The sequence below is a fragment of the Ipomoea triloba genome, chromosome 8 (assembly GCF_003576645.1).
Source record: "Ipomoea triloba cultivar NCNSP0323 chromosome 8, ASM357664v1".
NCBI lineage: Eukaryota > Viridiplantae > Streptophyta > Magnoliopsida > Solanales > Convolvulaceae > Ipomoea > Ipomoea triloba.
This window is the reverse complement of record NC_044923.1, coordinates 9283759-9303766: the sequence shown is the minus strand read 5'-3', so window position 1 is coordinate 9303766 and position 20008 is coordinate 9283759. Positions and strand designations below refer to the sequence as shown.

General features: G+C 35.4%; 1 protein-coding gene across 2 annotated transcripts; it reads left to right on the top strand.

Annotated features, from left to right (window-relative positions):
* The first annotated feature begins 2872 nt into the window (after positions 1 to 2872).
* Positions 2873 to 19536, top strand: LOC116026567 (probable phosphoinositide phosphatase SAC9). Of its 2 annotated transcripts, none has more exons than XM_031267888.1 (14): positions 2873 to 2995; positions 3125 to 3153; positions 3553 to 4151; positions 5325 to 5457; positions 6246 to 7456; positions 7827 to 7934; positions 8045 to 8215; positions 8508 to 8750; positions 9940 to 10371; positions 11627 to 12439; positions 16427 to 16624; positions 17982 to 18422; positions 18519 to 18749; positions 18843 to 19536. In XM_031267888.1, exons 2-14 carry the CDS (start codon positions 3141 to 3143, stop codon positions 19122 to 19124), a joined length of 4875 nt encoding a protein of 1624 aa, XP_031123748.1. In that variant the 5' UTR covers positions 2873 to 2995; positions 3125 to 3140; the 3' UTR covers positions 19125 to 19536. The 2 variants fall into 2 exon arrangements, with proteins under 2 accessions (XP_031123748.1, XP_031123749.1); XM_031267889.1 differs by having other exon boundaries at positions 2909 to 3005.
* The last annotated feature ends 472 nt before the right edge of the window (positions 19537 to 20008 follow it).

Genomic DNA, 20008 nt, shown 5'->3' with positions numbered 1-20008 from the left:
ATCTTAACCCGGACCAAAGGTCTTAAGCATTGGTTCTAGCCGGACTTTATAGCCCGAGCCCCTTGAAACGAAGCCTGATCTTGGGGCACGGGCTAAGGGCTACTTGATGGGACATATACCCCGAGCATACATACCTACGCCTACTCAGATGATACTCCTTGTAATGAGAGAAACCTTTACTGACCACATCTGACCCTGATGGGCCTTGCTTGACTCGACCTACAAGCAAGTCGCCCCTCTTAGCTCGATCCCAACCCCGTAGTTCGGGTTACGATTGGACACTCTCGCCGATTGGTTTCTTAAAATAAAGATATGACTCCTATGATTCATACTTTGCATGATCTCACCATAAATGGCCCTACGAGTACTCATTGATAGGGTTGCTGACCACGCAGTGCATGTGGGACACAAGGCAAGCATGTCGGACGGCCGACATGTGTTCCCTCCATTCCCCTATAAATAGAACATTTATTGCTTAAAAGTGGGAGACTTTTGGAATTTCTACCTAACCTAGAATGCGCTCGGGAACGTCTGACCCACTGTTACAGTTTCCCGAGCTCGAACACTAGTGGATAGATACGTATTCGTGTACCTAAGATTATTTATCACATCAGAAAGCACATAACATGGTAATAACATACGCATAATATTTTAACTATAGACACATAATATGATGACCTTACACTCATAAGCTAGTTGTTGTGGTATAATTATGGTTCAGGTTTGTAATACCAGGTAAAGTTTATTTTATTTTATAATTTATTTTATATACAAATAGGATACCAAATTGGAAGACAAATATTGTTTTATGCAAGGCAATTTCAATGTGGAATTACACGTCACAATTAACCTATAGTTTACTTCTTAAATGACCAAATTGCATGATTTTTACAAGTTAGGAGGTGTAATTTGATTTAAAAAATAATAATTTAGAGGTTTAACTACTCATTTTGTCTATAGTTTGAGAATCTGTTTGATACTCTAGTAAAGTTGATCGGATAGTTGATGTGGTAACCACAATGTTTTAAGTTTAACAATTGAAAGTTGTATATTGACTTTATGGTTTGAGTCGATCAATTATGAACAATCTAAACTAGTTTACTTCAACCTAATTACCTTATTATGGTCTTTTGCTGACTAGAGTAACAATAGGAATCTATATGATATTTCCTCAAAATATTATATCATCGTGCATCATAGATACCAATTATTAAGAAATATAATAACATGTACCAATTTTGGTTACACGAGAATTAGCAAAATGATAGTTTTGGTTCACATGTTTAATTACTACCAATTTTCATCGAACGATTGTTATTTTTGTGCCAAAATTGACTACACCGGTCACTCCTCTGACTAAAACATGTTGGAATGTGAAATTGGTAAGGGTATTTTTGTGCATTCATAATTAATAGATTTAATGACCGTTTTGGTCCATCAATTATGCCGTAATTACCAAATCGATCCTCGACTATGAATTTTGACAAATTAAATCCTCAACTATTGATTTCGTAACCGATTTGGTTCTCCGTCAAACTGATCGATGACCAATTTGGTAATTGCGGAGGACCAACTTGGTTACGGAATCAATAGTTAAGAATTTTTTTTGGGTCGAAATTGATAGTCGATGACCAATTTAGTAATTATGGCATAGTCGAGGGACCAAATTGGTCATTAATTCTAATTAATATGTCAATATCCTCCAAATTGACATTGGTACTCCTCGGCTGTGACTCCTTGCAAACCCCCTCCCACCTCTTGGGAATCTCTGGCATATCGTCGTCTCTAAAACTCTTATTCCCCAGCCAAACACTAGAGTCAATCACGCATATTATCACATCCTCTCGAACTTCAACACCGGCCATAGTCCATTACTGGATTAAGCTTCAGAAAACCAGGCATATACGTGATTTAGAGCTCAATGAACCAATCTTTATAAGCTGAAACGAACCCCGGAGACTTCTTCAAGACTTGAAGTTCATCTTTCGACATCTCCGCCTCTTAGCTCTTTCACTACATTCCTTCGTTGTATTGCATGCTAGGAGCAACCTCTAGCCTTCAATCCCGATTCCTGTCATATTAGAAACTTATTGTTACCAAAGCAATTATTGTCACTGTGAATTTCTGCTCCCAATCAGCTGCTCGATGACAACTAATATAACATAGTAAGCCTTCTTTGGATAAATACTATGATTTGAGAACTTGCGAGATTTCTTTATGAAGTTGCCAAAGTGTGATCGGTGTGTGAAATATTTGTTGATTTACCTTGATTTTTATATCAACTTTTGCTAATCTAAAAATATAAGCTGGGTTTTAAGTAAAGAATTTGAACCCCTAAAAATTCTTAATTTACTTCAAAATGCTTCAAAATTTTTGGTCTTCTTAATTTGTCGTGTGCTATTCTTAAATCTAATTAGCGACATATACTTTGGTGGATTTTCAAATTTGAAGATTAGTAATTCCTGTAACTTAGTTTTATAATATACGCTTTGGTTTCTAGGAGATTGAGGAGGATGACGTTTATGTTGAGTATGCTATTGTTGCAAAGTGAAGGGCACTTAAATGGATGGAAGTACGATTACAAATTACACATTTGGACATGTTTTAGTTGGAGGAGTGACCGATTGACCGGCACAATCAATTTTTGTACGAAAACAATAGTCATGGGATAAAAATTGATAGGGATTAAACATGTGAACCAAAATGACAATGATAATACTCATGCGACCAAAATTGATATTTACTTTAAATATAATTTTATAGGGATACATTTTTCAATTATCAAATAGTAACTATCACAAAAAAAAAAATAAAAAAAAATTATCAAATAGTAACCAAATTACCATATTGGAGGCATCGAGCAATGGAAATTAAAATACAGGAAATAAAGCGCCATCATTTACGACCTTCTATCCCATTCTCCAGAGCTACGCCTTCACCTCGCGCTCTCTCTCTCTGTGTGATGCTTCTCCGACGCTGCTGACGCGACTTTCCTGTGAGCTTATGTCCTCTCTCTGACTCTCTCTCGCCCTCCCTCTTTCCCCCCTCCCCCATGTTACAGCTTTTCGCAACGGATCAAATGCTCAAAAGCTTGATCTTCTTCTTCTCTCTTCTAATTTTGCAGATCTAATCGCGGAATCATGGCATCACCTGGTGAGAATTGTGTTAACAGTGTCTTACATTACTTATTATAATGTTCGATTTCAGTATTTTGTTTGTTGTCTTTTTATTGATTTTGATTTATAAATGCTGGAGCTGAATATTCCACTCTAATGTTTTTTATGCTCGATACGGGGGTTGGCAATCAATTCATCGAGGATTACTGTTTTATTGGGTTAAATGGAACAAAACATGTTTTGTTGGGAGTTGATTTTAGGTAAAGGGCAATGGGTGATCAGATTGCCTGACTATGATTCCTTGGACCTCAAAATATTTTTCTTATCTTACTCATACTGATCATAAGTCGAAGTAATTTTTAGTTGAATTATCTAACTAGCTTTTTATAGTAGGAGATCCTGAATTTAATATCTTTCTATAATATTTTTGGCACAGCTGGTTTTGTACGTGATACATCAGTGGTTGTTGTGACATTGGAATCTACCGAGGTCTATATTGTTGTAAGTTTGTATTCACGGTCTGACACACAGGTGATTTATGTTGACCCTACAACTGGAGCTTTGCAATTTAATGCAAAATTTGGATATGATGTTTTTAATTCTCAAGATGAAGCCTTAAATTTCATTACAAATGGTTCAAAATGGCGGTGCAAGAGTCTAACTTACGCCAGGGCTTTATTGGGCTATGCGGCCCTCGGGAGCTTTGGTTTATTACTTGTTGCAACAAAGGTTTTGGCCAGTATTCCAGATTTACCTGGAGGAGGGTGTGTATATACCGTGACAGAGAGTCAATGGATTAAAGTTTCACTCCAAAACTCTCAACCAGTGGGAAAAGGCGAATTCAAGAATGTTCAAGAGTTGAGTGACCTTGACATTGATGGAAAGCACTATTTTTGTGAAACTAGGGACATCACTCGGCCTTTTCCTAGCCATATGACTTCACAGACTCCTGATGAAGAATTTGTTTGGAATAAATGGTTTTCAATGCCATTCAAGAAAATTGGGCTTCCACAGCATTGTGTCATTCTTCTGCAGGTTTATAATTTTATTTTAATGCTTATATTATACCTTTTTTGATTATTTTATATTCTGTACTTTCTTAATTCATACCTTGGTTTGCATATTGTGAAAAATCCTTCTTAGGAAATAATTTTAGCTTTTATAGAGCCTTTTCTTTCAGAAATATGCACTATTTTACATGCCAGTATGTTATGTATTTTGTCATTGATGCCTAACAGTGACAATAAGCTCAATCAGATCTCTTGTGAATATCTAGAGGCCTTATTCCCTTAGGCATTTATATGAAACTCCTCTATTCGTTTGCTTTATGCTCATATGGGAGTGAATCTATATGCTTCTTAAAGTTGCACAATTCTAAAGCAAGGTGATGATGGCAAATGCAAAATTCTTAATAGGGAATGCTCAATTAGATCAAGAAACAGCCTCTTAAAAAATAGATCTGAGGCTGTGTTAATGTCCTCCAGAACTTACTCAGCGTGATGCAGGAGCCTTGTGCCAAAATCTTGCTAGTGAACTGTTCCATATATAAAAGGCTTTGGCTGTAGTATAGAGTTGAAGGGTGGAAAATAGAGACAGTTAAAAGCCTCCTAAGATGACTGGTCACATCCCACATGATTTGGATATGAGGAGATGATGGTGACTGCAACTAAGGGTTTTGTTAAGGCGGAGTTGGGAAAGGACATAATTTAGTCAATTTACTAAATCCTTTTTAAGTTATCTGTGAAATTGGTAGTTGCTATCTGTCACACTTGGTCCCTAACGTAGGTGTGGGATGCCTGTTTGGATTTTCTCCTATTTAATTATAGAAATGGTTTGCTGAATTTACATGTTTAATCTTTAGTCTGTTTTGTTGAGTATATTCTTGAAACTTGAACTGTTTTATGTAGTTCTTGAAGTTCCCATTCAAATTACCCTCATTTTCCCTTTCTTTTTTTGGGTATGTATGAAAATTCTAGAAATGGAGTTCCTTCATGTTAATACCATCCCAATAACCTTTATTGGTTTTTTTCTGTTTTCTTGTGCATGAATTCAAGTTCATTATAATCCACTGATTCCACTCTCTATGTTGCATTTTCTTGAGTTTTGGATCTCTATGGGGTGATGCATCCCACATACTGAATCAAATTTTCAATACTCCATATTATTGTGTTTTGTTTTCATTCTCACTGAATTGAGGCCAATTTATAGGGGTTTGTAGATTGTCGGGGTTTTGGAAGCTTAGGACAACAGGAAGGGCTTGTTGCCCTCATTGCTCGTCGTAGTAGGCTGCATCCTGGTACCCGGTATCTAGCAAGGGGTTTGAATTCTTGCTATAGTACAGGTAGCATAAAATCTTACCTTTTCTACAATTTTAATATATATATTTTTATTATTCTAAATATTATGTGTGTTCAAAGAAAATTGCTTTTATCCTGCAGGGTTCATGTTTGACATCATTTTTATGTAGATAGATTTGTTGTCATTCTAGGCAAAATTTACTTATAGTCAATATTAGCAAAGGAGTGCCTATAAATGAGATCATGCAACCAAAAATGGGAAAATTCTCTCTCTCTCTCTCTCTCCCCTTGTAAACTAGATTTTCTAAGCTCTTTCCCCATCAGCCCATCTTACTTATTATTACTAATAATTGAAAGAATGCAATAGTATAGGATGTAAGACTGCTCTTGAAATCTATAAAGCTGCATATGGACGTAATAGAACTAACCTAGTGAAAAGCCATAGTGAAATCTCAAGAAAAGGAAAGTCAATTCTCTCCATATGACGAAGCCTTTGTCCTCTTTCTGTGCATGCTTTAGATTTTCTATGCTTGAATCTGTTTTCTATCATTTTGTTTACTGCATTATATTGTTAGGCACTATTTTTTTTTTTTTTTTAGACAAAAGGTTCTTTTCTCACATTAGTCTAGTTGTTGCTTCATTGCATCTGCTTCTCAATGACTTCACAGAAATGAATGATAGACATATTACTCACTGTCTAAGAGACTGAATTGCATTGTATTGGATTGCTACTTTATATAGCTGAAGCTCATGGTTGTAAAGATTGATTGCAATCCTAACTTGCTCTGCTACTGTGCATAGTTTTACTGATTGCCTTCTGTTCAATGGACAGGCAATGAAGTTGAATGTGAGCAGATTGTATGGATTCCCAGAAAGGCTAGTCAAAGTGTTCCTTTTAATACATATGTTTGGAGAAGAGGAACTATTCCTATTTGGTGGGGGGCAGAGTTAAAGATGACTGCTGCAGAAGCAGAAATATATGTTTCTGACCGTGACCCTTATAAAGGAAGTGCACAGTACTACCAGAGGTTATCTAAAAGATATGATGCACGGAACCTGGATGTTTCTGGTAATCAGAAAAAAAGTGCTCTGGTTCCAATTGTGTGTGTCAACTTGCTTAGAAACGGAGAAGGAAAGGCAGAGTGTATTTTAGTTCAGCATTTTGAAGAATCCATGAATTATATCCGATCAACAGGTAAACTTCCTCATACTAGAGTGCATTTGATAAATTATGATTGGCATGCCAGTGTAAAACTAAAAGGAGAGCAGCAAACAATTGAAGGACTTTGGTACCTCTTAAAATCACCTACAGTTTCCATAGGCATTTCTGAGGGGGATTATCTACCTTCTCGCCAACGGATTAAAGATTGTAAAGGTGAAATCATATGTAATAATGATTTTGATGGTGCTTTCTGCTTAAGATCACATCAAAATGGAGTGATACGTTTCAATTGTGCGGATTCATTGGATAGAACCAATGCTGCTAGTTTCTTTGGTGCGCTCCAGGTTTTTGTAGAGCAATGCAGACGATTAGGCATATCACTTGATAGTGATTTGGCATATGGTTATCAATCATATAACAACTATGGTGGATATACAGCTCCCTTACCACCTGGCTGGGAGAAAAGAGCAGATGCTGTCACAGGGAAAACATATTATATTGATCACAATACAAGGACCACAACTTGGAATCATCCTTGCCCGGACAAACCTTGGAAAAGATTTGACATGACATTTGAGGAGTTTAAACGGTCAACAATTTTAAATCCTATATCTCAATTATCAGACTTGTTTCTGGTTGCTGGGGATATTCATGCAACATTATATACTGGCTCGAAAGCCATGCACAGTCAAATTCTTAGCATATTTAATGAGGATGCAGGCAAGTTCAAACAGTTTTCTGCTGCTCAGAATGTGAAAATCACTCTACAGAGAAGATATAAAAATGCAGTTGTGGATAGCTCTCGTCAGAAACAACTAGAGATTTTTCTTGGCCTAAGGCTTTTCAAGCATTTACCTTCAACTGTGATCCAACCCTTACATGTATGTTCTTTATCATAATCATTTAATGAACTTGACCATCATAGGTTGCTCTATTCTTATTTGCTATGTGTGACAGTTCATTTGATCTAAGTTCTGGTGCAATTACTAACAGTAGCATCCATAAAAAAGAAACAAAAAGGATCCGATACACAAATATATTGACTTTGTTTGTTTGTTTGTTTTTTTTTTGCCCTTGAATCCCTTTCTAAAAATTTCCTCTTCTGCACCTTAAATGCATAGTCTGTTCATAGAGTTAGGGGTTAAAGTTGATATTTCTCCTGTTTTAGAAGTGGTGATGGCACATTTTATAAGGAATGCTCTTGGAGCCTGCCATTTTTGACTGTCTTATTATTCACTATATTTGTGTCAGGTTCCCTCTCGCCCAACTGGATGCTTTCTGAAGCCGATTGCTAACCTATTCCCAAGTGCTGATGGTGGCAACGATCTTCTAAGCTTTAAGAGAAAAGGCCTCACATGGGTACTTAAGATTTTGTCTTGTTATCATGAGTAGAATACATTTGGAATCCTGTTTTTTATTTTTTGGGATATAAAGGGCACTTATTTTGATGCAAATTTACCAAATTATAGGTTTGCCCCCAGGCTGCAGATGCGGTTGAACTCTTAATCTTTCTCAGTGAGCCTTGTCATGTTTGTCAGCTTCTTCTTACCGTTGTGCATGGAACTGATGATTCAACTTTTCCAGCAACTGTTGATGTGAGGACAGGACGTTATCTTGATGGACTTAAGCTTGTTGTTGAGGTCTGTTATATTACTATTTAAGTTTGACATTTTGTTGTTTTTACTGTTGTATCATTCCTATTTGAAGTTTAGCTACTGCTTAGAACATTCCTAGTACATACAAATAGGTGGTCTACATTGATCTCAGTTTAATTTGATAGTTCATAAAAAATATCCTTTTAGTGATGTTAATGTGTGTTAGTGCTAAAATCAATTATTTTCTTTTCCTTGAATAGAAAAGAGGGGTTATCTTATATCCCAATCTATGCCTATTATTAATAAGATTCTAAACCTATGTGGACTTTATTTACAGGGAGCCTCAATACCTAAGTGTGCAAATGGAACGAATATTTCAGTACCCATATCAGGACCAATTAGTACTGAGGATATGGCTATCACAGGAGCAGGTTCACGCCTACATGCTCAAGATACTTCTAACCTACCATTGTTATATGATTTTGAAGAACTGGAGGGAGAATTGGATTTTCTTACCCGTGTTGTTGCACTTACATTTTATCCTGCAATGGAGGGAAAAGGTCCAACTACTCTTGGTGAGGTACATGGAAATAAAAGGCTAATAGATTATTGTGTCAATCTTTTACTTTAGTTTATGACAAAAGCCATTTATATGTTCTATTAAAACTTGCCTGATAGTTGGGGGTGACTATTGTTTGTATAGAGGTTATAGAAACTTATCATTTAATGAATTAGTATCTGATGGTCCATAGTATTTGGAGGCAAAAAATCTTTTATTATGGCATATTAGTTGCTATGGTAGATAAAAGATGGTGATTTTCCAATTTACTAGAGCTCCAGTATCCGAAAAGAGAAGAGAGAGCTTGCAACTTGGTCTATTATAGTGTGGTGCTTATAATACAAAGCTAGTTTTAATCTTATGTGGAAAACTGAATTGGCCTTGAGCAATAACAAGGTGGGGAATTCTGTAGTAGAAATGGCAGTCTAACATGGAAAGTTACTCAGAATAAATAATGCACATATCATAATTGAAATGAGATACTTAGTATTCCAAGATTATGAAATTAATCACTTTGTACCAAATTTTGTCGTGCTTTTCTTTTTAATTCATACGAAAAATATTCTCCAGTTTTCATAAATAAAATTTCTTTTTTATTCAATATGCTATCAGAAGTTAGTCCCACTTTTGATGATTGTAAAATTTTAGACATTTCAAACTGTTACCTGTAACCCAACTTTTATTGCTCTTACCTCTAAAAGTACTAGACATTTAAGTGTACAGCTTTAGTTTATGTCTTTATATCCTGTCTAAGACAAATAAAATGGGAAGGAGAGAGGAATTTGCATATGGTTTGTCTGTATACCCATTCTAAATATGTATTGGGGATATGATTAGGATTTTGGGTTGCAGAATTAGGATAAGTCCTATAAAATATTTTCAGTTAGAGGATGATATTAGCTATTATAAAATAAATAGTCAGTGCAGAAAATTATCATTTAAAAACATGCATTCTCAGAACTCAGAAGACCTTGCAAATAATACTATTTTGTTAGTGCTTCATAATTGCAAAACTTATAACACTTTTAACTCTATCTCTCCCACTTGACAACATCCTAATTTCTTATTTCTTATTAAATTTGAACACACTCGCACACAGAATTTGTTTTACTGGATTATAAAGACAGTGAGTATAATTTTACTTTATCATTTAGTTCATAATCTGATAACCAACAAAAACCAAATTCATGTTGAAAAAATTACTTTACAGATTGAGATACTTGGAGTGCCTCTTCCATGGAGGTTTATATTTAATGGTGAAGGCCCTGGTTTAAGGCTATCTGATGACCCCAATCCTCGTTGTGAGGAAACTAACCCGTTTATGTCTGGACTTGAGACCAATCCTTTTGCTGCCAATTTATCCAATGATAAAGTTGTGCCAACTACAGTAGCAGATACATCTACCAACTTGTGGGTAGACCTGTTGACAGGAGAGAGCCAAGTTCCAGATTCCAATCCCATGCCAGCAGGTGGAACTGTTTTGCATGAAGGGGGGGACCTGCTTGACTTCTTGGATGATGCTGTAACCCAACCACAACATGGTGGGAATGATGGCTCCAAGGTCATTTCCCTAGAAGGACAAGCAACTAATTGCACTCGGCTGTATACAGATTGTTTGAAACAACTTGAAGGTCATAATATGGTATGCCACTCTTTTGCTCCTTGTTGAGCTTTATACTGTTAGATATATGGTTGATAGTTCCTTTTCTTTTATTCTGTGTTCTTGGTTTGTTTGGTGTGAGAATCTTTAGTTGGAATACCTGCTTATAGTTCACTTATTATTTCTAACTTTGAAAATATATAAATATTCTTATTTCATGGTATCTTTTGCTAAATATTCTTCTAATATATACAGTATTTGCACTTTGGATGTTTAAATGATAAGTAAGGCTGTGGTGCAAGTCTTATGAGTAATTTATAAAAGAGAATATTTATTAGAGGGGAAATGCAATTAGTTGTTGACTAAACAATGGAAGGCATGCAAGCCTGAGGTGCAAGTCTTAGTAGCTCTCTAAAATTTAGGGAGTTATTTGCAGCGAAAAGCAGTCATTTTATTTTGTTGTTGAGTGATCAATGCCAACAATTTCTCTCTTTCTCTCTACATTCAATTGTTATGAAGTGAACAGTGAAATGAACTTGCCAGTAAACAATACTACTCTGTATTAGTCTATTACTGTGTAGCCAAAGAACAGCAAATTAAGAACAGGTTTCAGATTAGTTTTGGGGCTGGCAGAGGGATGCAAATTTTTGTGACAGTAAGGTTAGGGTTTATGATTTGGGTTTAATTGAACGAGAAGAGGAACTGTTCTGAAGCTGTGAGAAATAAATGCAAATCTAGAGAGCTCAAGGAAAAATAGCTAGGAATTCCATTCAGAAATATTTTGGAGTTACCAGGCTGTATATAAGAATCATAGGAAGCAAAAATTGGCTTCAATACAGCACTTAAACTGCACTCATAATGCTCTGCTGCTGAATTGAAATAGTACCCCAATATGTATAGGATTCCAGGAACAGGTTTAAGACTCAATCATTTAGATGCACTTCTAACAGTAAGTTCAGATGATTATTTCAAGTTTTTATTCACATGTCAAGTCTTCTGTAGCTGAGTAAAATTTCCTTGCATATCTATTTTAGAATGTTACTAATATTAAGCATTATGCTTTCTCCCTTGTCCTAAAGAAGAAGAAGATTAATATATTGGATAGATGTAACATTCAACTCTTGAAATGCTTTCTCCTGTGATTTTTTGTTTTTGTTTTGTTTTTTTTTTTTTGTTTTTGTTTTTTTTTTGTTTTTGTTTTTTCAGTTTTGTCACATTTATTCATCTTTGATTTTGGACAAGATCTGTTTGGAGATCCAAACTTGCTAGTATTCAATTTCTGTTTTCAATTCTGCAGGAGCGAAAATTAAGTTTTATGGAAGCTATGAAACTTGAAATTGTACGCTTTCGGCAAAATCTTTCAGCAGCTGAAAGAGATAGAGCTTTATTGTCAATTGGTGTTGATCCTGCTAGTATAAATCCAAATCTATTACTTAATGATTCTGAGATGGGAAGATTGTGTGGGGTAGCAAATGCCCTTGCACTTCTTGGGCAGGCTTCTCTTGAAGATAAACTCACTGCAGGTATTGGTCTTGACATTACTGATGAGAGTGCTATAGATTTCTGGAATATTACTGGTATTGGGGAGAGTTGTTTGGGAGGTAAATGTCAGGTGCATGCTGAAGGAGGGCCTGCAGCACTTGCATCCGCTACATCATCTTCATTGCCTTCACAGGCTTTTTATCTGTGCTCTGTATGTGAACGAAATGTTTGTAAAGTTTGTTGTGCTGGGAAAGGAGCTCTTATGATTGGAAAGGAGGTCTCAAGTTACAATGGCTTAGGAAGCCAGACTGGATCATTGCATGGAAACTCAACTGATGTACCATCAAATCGTTCTACTTCACTTGATGGTGTTATTTGTAAGTCATGCTGCCATGATGTTGTGCTCAAAGCATTGATGTTGGACTACATTAGGGTCTTGATTAGTGAGCGAAGAAGAGCTCGTGCAGATGAAGCAGCACGAAAAGCTGTAAATCATGTGTTTTCTATGAATTGTCTTGGTAGGAGGCATCCATCTAGTGATTCCCAGGTCAGTACAAAGGTTTCAAGGCAGTTGATGAATGAAGAAGAATCTCTTGCAGAGTTTCCTTTTGCCAGCTTTCTATACCCGGTAAGTTGTCAATTAAAAGCATGCATCCTTCCTGCTATTCTACATCATATTTTTGAATTTCAGATCATGGTGTTTAACAGAACCAAAAAAGGGCATAATGAAGCCTTCTAGACTTCTAGTGATACCTTCTCTCACACAATTCTAGTTTGTCTTTGAAAGCAAGGGCTAGCATCTAATTTAGCCATCTATTTCATTACATTTAGGTGTTTAACTGTTTATATATATGGATTGTATGTTTTTAGATCATTAGCACATTGAAACTGTTGAAACTAAGGTGGCGTTTGTTTAGGGACTTTTGTACCCTACTACTGGATTTGATACCCATTACCATGTTTGTTTGCCTACTTTTGCTATCCTACTATTAGATTCAAATCCTTTAGTAATTATAAAACTCATTACCCTTTTCCCCTACTTTTGAACACTGGAATCAAAACTGAAAAAAAAAAAAAGTCATTGACCATGCATTAAATATGGAACTTTAATATATATACACATGTATATGTGTATGTGTATTTATTATGTATTTTTATATATTTATTTAATTTTTTATTTTGATTCCAATTCCTCTTTACTACTAAACAAAGAGACTTCTACTTAAATCCATTACCATTACCATTACCAAGTATTTGATTCCATTCCCATTCCAATTCCAATGTTTGAACCAAACACCCCCTATTAGGGATTGAAGGGTCCAACATGAGGTATTACCATCTTCTAGTGAGACAAAGGGGATGTTTGGTAAATAGATGTTAGCTGATTGGGTTAGTGGGTTTGACTAGTTGATAGCATTAGCTGATTGTAGAAACATGTTTGATAAATTAGCTCTTAGCTGATAGCTAATTACATGCAAAATGACTTTCTCAAAAAGTTGATCGAAAAAGCTACTTTGAACAGCTTTTTGAATTTTAGCGTTTTGGAGCAATAAGTTGTTACAAAAAACTAATTAATCAAACACTTATATTGGTTGTTTAACCAAGTCAAATAGCTAATAGTGGTCAAATAAGCCAAAATTGGATGATAAGCTAACTATGTTACCAAACAGGGCAATATGTAAGAAATATGGAGAAAAATGTATGTTGATTATAATGATAATACTCTAAGGGGGCATTTGGTTAAAGGTGTTAAGAGTCGCACATTGAAATTATAAGAGAATATATGGGTTTATAAGGCCATGGGTTAGAGTAGCTAATTGATTGAAATAACTGAACCGTGGCCAGGAATCTTCTCACGTGCCAGCGCGTCAACCCACTACCTCACTCTCTATATTAATGCTGCATATATACAACATTGAGCAAGCTCATCCACATAAATTCAAAAAACAAAAGAAAGGTAAAGAGAAATCATCTAACCAATCCCTCCCAATTATTCTAACAGAATTCAATCTTTTATTGTGGTTTGGCCCATGTGCATTATAACCCAATTGAGTGACCTTGATCCAATCTTAGATATAACATGGTATCAGAGCCTGTTTTGTCTACTTTGTGTTCACCCAACTGTCTATCCGTGGTATTGTGGTGTCCAAGCTTTTGTTTTAGGGGAGGGTCCAATCCCAAGCCCACTTGTTCGCCTAGCTTTTGTTTTAGGGGAAGGTCCATTTCAAGTGGTTAACCGGTTAGATTTAAAATGACCCGATTGTCCACTTGAGGGGGGGTGGAGTCCACATTGAAAATATAAGAGAAAATATATGAGTTTTTATAAGGCTATGGGTTAGACTAGCTAATTGATTGGATTCAATCTTTTACACTGTTGCAAAAATCCCCCGCCTAGGCATCGCCCCTCTAGACTGAGGCGAATTGCTCCCTAGGTGTCCGCCTAGCACCTAACTGGGCCGAAAACTTGTCCAACTCGGCAGAGTTAGCCGAGTTAACTCGAGCGAGTCGGCCTTGTTAATTTTTTTTATTATATTTACATATATTTAAATTAAATTTTATATATATATATATATATATATATATATATATATATATATATATATATATATATATATATATATATATATATGACATACCCACACACATGCATTAATTTTTTGTTTTTATAGGTCGCCGCCTAAGTACCGTCTAGGCACTACCTAGACAGCTTGGCCGGTAGGCACTAGTATACCGCTCGCCTAGCGCCCAGCGCCTACTGCAACCATGATCTTTTAGTGTGGTTTGGCCCATGTGCATTATAGCCCAATTGAGTGAACCTGACCCAATCTTAGATTATAACAAAAGGAATCTTGGATTACCTTGGTAATGTAAGAAAGGTAATGTTATATTATCTTGTTTGGTTCAAGTTATCTGAAATCGAAAGTAATGGAAGATTACTGCCATGTAGGATTTGGGGTAATCTTATTACCAAGTTTGCTTTTGGTAATATGATATTACTTTTCAACATTCCACATTTTCCCTCAACAATAATTCTTACTCCTTCCGTCCTTCGTTCATTGAATGATATGATTTAGCCTGTGTTTGGTTCTCACATGGGAATCGGAATCGGTATGGGTATCAAATACTTGGTAAGGGTAATGGGTTTTGGTGAAAGTATTTTGCATGTTTGGTAGTAGGGTGGAATGAGAATGATTATTAATAGTTGGGGAAGAAATGAGGAAGGGAAACGAAACCCTTATTTAATAAGGGTATGTGTTTTTCAATTAATGGGGTATTCCAAACCCATAGTAGTATTCTATAAACCTGTCAACCAAACAATAACAATCACTTTGATACCCATACCTTGTACCAAAACTTGTCAACCAAACACACCCTTAGTTTGTTCTATATAAAGGCGCTATTTTCCTGCTTCGTTATTTTCCTGATTTAGTTACAAACTGTTTTAATTTTTTTTTCCTGATTTAGTTATAATACAAAGGCAATCATTTTCTTGATTTAGTTACAAACTGTTTAAATCTTTTTTTTTTTTACTAGAAGCATCTTGTTTTAAATTCTAAATGATGGGAAAAAAACAAACTTGCAAATTTGCCAAAACATTTTTAGAAGTCAATCATTTTTACAACTTTCACTTTCTATGAGGGGCCGAGGGCATTTATGATGTAATATAACCTCTAACCAAACATGTTAATGTTACATCCTTACAATTTTAACCAAACATATAAGGTAATCTTACATTCCCTTAATCTCACATAACTTGGAGATAATCCTATTACCTAGGGTGGTCTCACATTTCGTGAACCAAACGACTCCTAATTGGAACATGTTTTAGTAAAAGTAGGTTGTCTGTTTGGTAATAAACTGGAATTGGGACCATTAATCATTATTGAAATTGTTGTTTGAATTATGTATAAGCATAATCAAAATTAAACTTAAAATAAAAAACAAAAAATGACAATTCTCGGCACATGAAATCTTATTTTTATAGCTCTAATATAAAAGATAGACACTGTTATTGGGGTTACACGAGTACATGATGAAATGATATCAAATCAATAGGTTCACGATTTTATAAGGAATGTAACCCTAAATGAAATGTATAATGTATTGTTTGATTCCAAAGGCATTAGAATCCCATTTTGGACTTAAAAGTGGTAAACCAAACATGTCTTTAAATGTCATTATAATTCCTTGCCTCTAAACTCATGAACCCAATGCTGACTGAGTTACACTAGAATGTAAAGAACTGAGTGCAGATGTAGAACGTAAATACTAGTGAAGCCTGAGTTTGATTGATAAAAGGACTCACTGACTTTATTGTTGGAGTCTTGTAAAAAAAACATTGTTTTTAAATTCTGGTGCTTTTAATATTGTTCTCCCTTTTCTCAAAGAATTGAGTCAGAGAAATGTTTTCCAGTACCTCCAAAGTTTTAAAAGAAATTTTGTTTGGACTAAAGATTTGCCTATTTGAGATGATCTGCTGTATTGGTTCTTTGAAGGCAAGTTTACATACTCATGACCAAGAAATCAAATGGCTTATATATATTCGCGTGTGTCTAAGTATTTATATTGGGAATTTTAAACATCTTAAAATCAATTCTCTTTCTATATTTTTCAGGTTGAAACAGCAGCTGGTTCTGCACCATTCATGTCGTTGCTTGCACCCATCAATTCTGGATCACGGGATTCATATTGGAAAGCTCCCTCTAGTACCTCTGCAGTTGAATTTGTTATTGTTCTTAGTCAGCTATCTGATGTTTCTGGTGTTCTTCTTCTTATTAGTTCTTGTGGATACTCCATGTCAGATGCACCCATTGTAAGTACACTTTTGCATCGTTGCTACAATGATTAAAATGAGACACCTAAAGTTTTTAGCTCTGCTCGATAGTTATGTTTCTAATAAGCAAATTCCAAATACTAGAAGTGTATTCTGTTTAATGCTTATGATATCATGCACTTTTCGTGTAGAGATTAATTGGTCGATCTTCATTTATTTGGTAAAAGAAGATGGCTTTTTCCTTCTTCCAATGATTAAAATGAGAACTCTTAAGTTTGTAGCTCCACATGTAGATGTGTTTCTAATAATCAAATTGCAAATGTTAGAATTATATTCTGTTTGATGTTTATGATGATTTCTTGCAGTTTTCATGTTGATATTGATGGGTTAATTTCCATTTATTTCATGACAGAAGATGAGTTTTTCACTTTTTCTTTCTATTACCTTTTGAAGGGAGCTGCATGACTGAGTAGATTGATGGAAAAATCACTTGGGATTATATTTAAGAGTAAAACAGAAAGAAATTTAAAAGATCCTCTTCCTAAATTTTTTTATGCTTGCAATCATACATTGCCTCAATGAAATTCCTATACTGCAATGCATTTCAGCATAAGAAATATCATATTTATAACTAAGTAAAATGCATTTGAGCATGTGAATTTTAATTTCATGTGAAATCATCCATTATTAAGTCTCTCAAATTCTATAGTTTTACCATATTAGACTAGTTATTTATGATGTGAAGCATGAGGAAGAATGATAAACAGAATACTGAGAATGATCAGAATATGATGGCAATGTACTTTAATGCGGGACATGTTATTTTGTTTTCTTCTTAGTCCTTCTGTCCCATTTTATTAGTCTGCTTCTTGAGGGTCAACCCAACTTAACTTGATGAAGTCTAAGAAACTTTTCCTTTTTTTTTTTTTGAGAGGTATTTTTGGCTCGTTTCATAGCTTCTAATTTTATGTTCCAGTTAGAGGATGGACTCTGGTGTGGGGTAGGAGTTATAGTTGATTGATATTTAGGACAACACGATATAATAGGTTTATTGTACAAAGTTAATATATGGGACAATGTGATATATAGGTAATATATTACAAAGTTGCTATTTAGGGCTTAATGATGTTGCAATGCTAAAGCTGTCATTTTTTCCTTTCTATCCTCTAGCCCATAAAATCCGCTTTTAAGCATTGATTTATTATGGTCTTTGATGATGATTATTGAATCTTTTTTAACTGCATGTTACCTGAGAAGTACATGGCTTCTGTAAATATTCTTTAGGCTGTTGTCTCTGAAAGGTTCTAAACTTGCTCGTAATTTGGAAGCAATTTTGTTCGGTTATATGCCATTCTTGTTTTAATTACCAGAACATACTTTCTTGATATCCTTGCAGGTACAAATTTGGACCAGCAATAAAATTGAAACGGAAGAAAGGTCTTGTGTTGGAAAATGGGATGTTCGATCCATGATCACTTCTGAACTTTGTGGCTCAGAAAACTCATCTGAAGTACCTAGACATGTAAAATTTTCCTTCCAAAATCCTGTTCGATGTCGCATTATTTGGATAACATTACGTCTTCAAAGAATTGGTTCGAGTTCTGTTAATTTAGATAGAGATATTAATCTTTTGTCCTTGGATGAAAATCCTTTCTCGGAGCTTACTAGACGTGCCTCCTTTGGAGGCGCAGCTGAAACTGATCCATGCCTTCATGCTAAAAGAATCTTGGTCTTGGGAAATGCACTAAAAAGGGATGCAGGCATATCAAGTGAAGTCCCTGACCAAATAAATACAACAAATTGGTTGGACAGAGGTCCTCAGTTAAACAGATATAAGGTGCAAGTCCTTTTCTTTACCCTGTTCTCCCAAATTAGTAATCTTTTGAAACATTTCTTGTTGAATGGTACATAAGATCCTCTTTCCTTTTTCCAGGTTCCAATAGAGGCTGAGAGGTTAATGGACAACGATCTTGTTTTGGAGCAGTTTCTGTCCCCAGCTTCACCTATGTTGGCAGGATTCCGTCTGGATGGTTTCAGTGCAATAAAACCTCGGATTACCCATTCACCATCTTCAGATTTTAGTTCTCAGAACGACTATTTCTGTTTGTTAGAGGATAGATTCATATGTCCAGCTGTGTTATATATTCAAGTGTCTGCTTTCCAGGTAAAGAGACTAGGAATCTTATTCTGCTCTGATTTGTAAACAGTGGGTTTTTAGTCTCAACCTTGAATTAACAATCATCCTTGTATTTGGCAGGAACCTCACAGCATGGTCAATGTTGCAGAATATCGGCTGCCAGAAGTGAAGGCTGGGACACCAATGTACTTTGATTTCCCCAGGCAAATAAGCACCCGGCGTATCTCATTTCGGCTTCTCGGAGATATTGCTGCATTTACTGATGACCAAACAGAACAGGATGATTCAGACATAAGAACCCGCCCTGTGGCTGCTGGGTTGTCTTTGGGTAACAGAATCAAGGTTTATTATTATGCTGATCCCTATGAAGTTGGAAAATGGGCTAGTCTGTCAGCCGTGTAATCGATCTTGTCCAAAGAGCTCAGCCTCCTGTGCCTATGGCTATGGTGTTGTTGTCAAAGAGAACCAAATCCCCTTGCTGATCCGCACAAATAAAATTCAGAAAACTGCGCATGATTGATTTTGTAGGTCAGGAAATTGTTGATCTTTTGTAATATTTCTGGTGTCTGTTATAGTATATTATTTATTCATTGACGTGGAAGGTGTATATAATAGAAAGTGCCTTCCATTATTTTACAGCTTGTGTGGATCTTAGAAAGCCTATTGTATTTCAGGCTTTGTTTGGGAAATTGGGAGTTGTGACATTTGATTCCAAATTCTTTTTAGACCTGTTATTCTGGTAATTTTGGACATGTTAGCCATAACAAATTGACTGAAAATCGAGTTTAAGAGCATCCCAATAGGGGGTTTTTCATGTTGTTTGGAATAGTAAAAAACTTGTGACTTAGTTTTTAACAAATATGGTTTTTTTTTTAATAGAAAAAATCCATTTCCTGCAAAACCTTTTTTTTTTAAAGGCCTTGTCATGGTTTTTGGAATACTAAAAAGCTTGTGACTTAGTTTTTAACAAATATTGTTTTTTTAGTAGAAAAATTCCTTTTCCTGCAAAACCTTTTTTTTTTATTTTATTTTATTTAAAGGCCAGTAAGACGCCCGAGTCTCATTGGCCATCAAGCGGGTGTGTGTATTTTGTTTGCTTGTTTTTTTTTTTCTTTTTTCATGCTACAGTGTCCTGTGTATGAGCATTTCAACAATGAATCTACATTAGCTCAAGACTAATGTATCTGTTGAAGTCCAGCAATCCCAATCTTGAATGAAATTGATCTATTATGGTTTTCGTATATTGTTTGAATCGTGAGTTTTGGTTTTTTTTCTTTTTTTTTTTT

What these genes read in the sequence shown, in the direction of transcription:
- LOC116026567 (XM_031267888.1), top strand. An exon ending in AACTTGAAGGTCATAATATG is followed by an intron (nt 10,372 to 11,626) that starts GTATGCCACTCT and finishes TCAATTCTGCAG; the next exon opens with GAGCGAAAATTAAGTTTTAT. An exon ending in CCATGTCAGATGCACCCATT is followed by an intron (nt 16,625 to 17,981) that starts GTAAGTACACTT and finishes ATATCCTTGCAG; the next exon opens with GTACAAATTTGGACCAGCAA.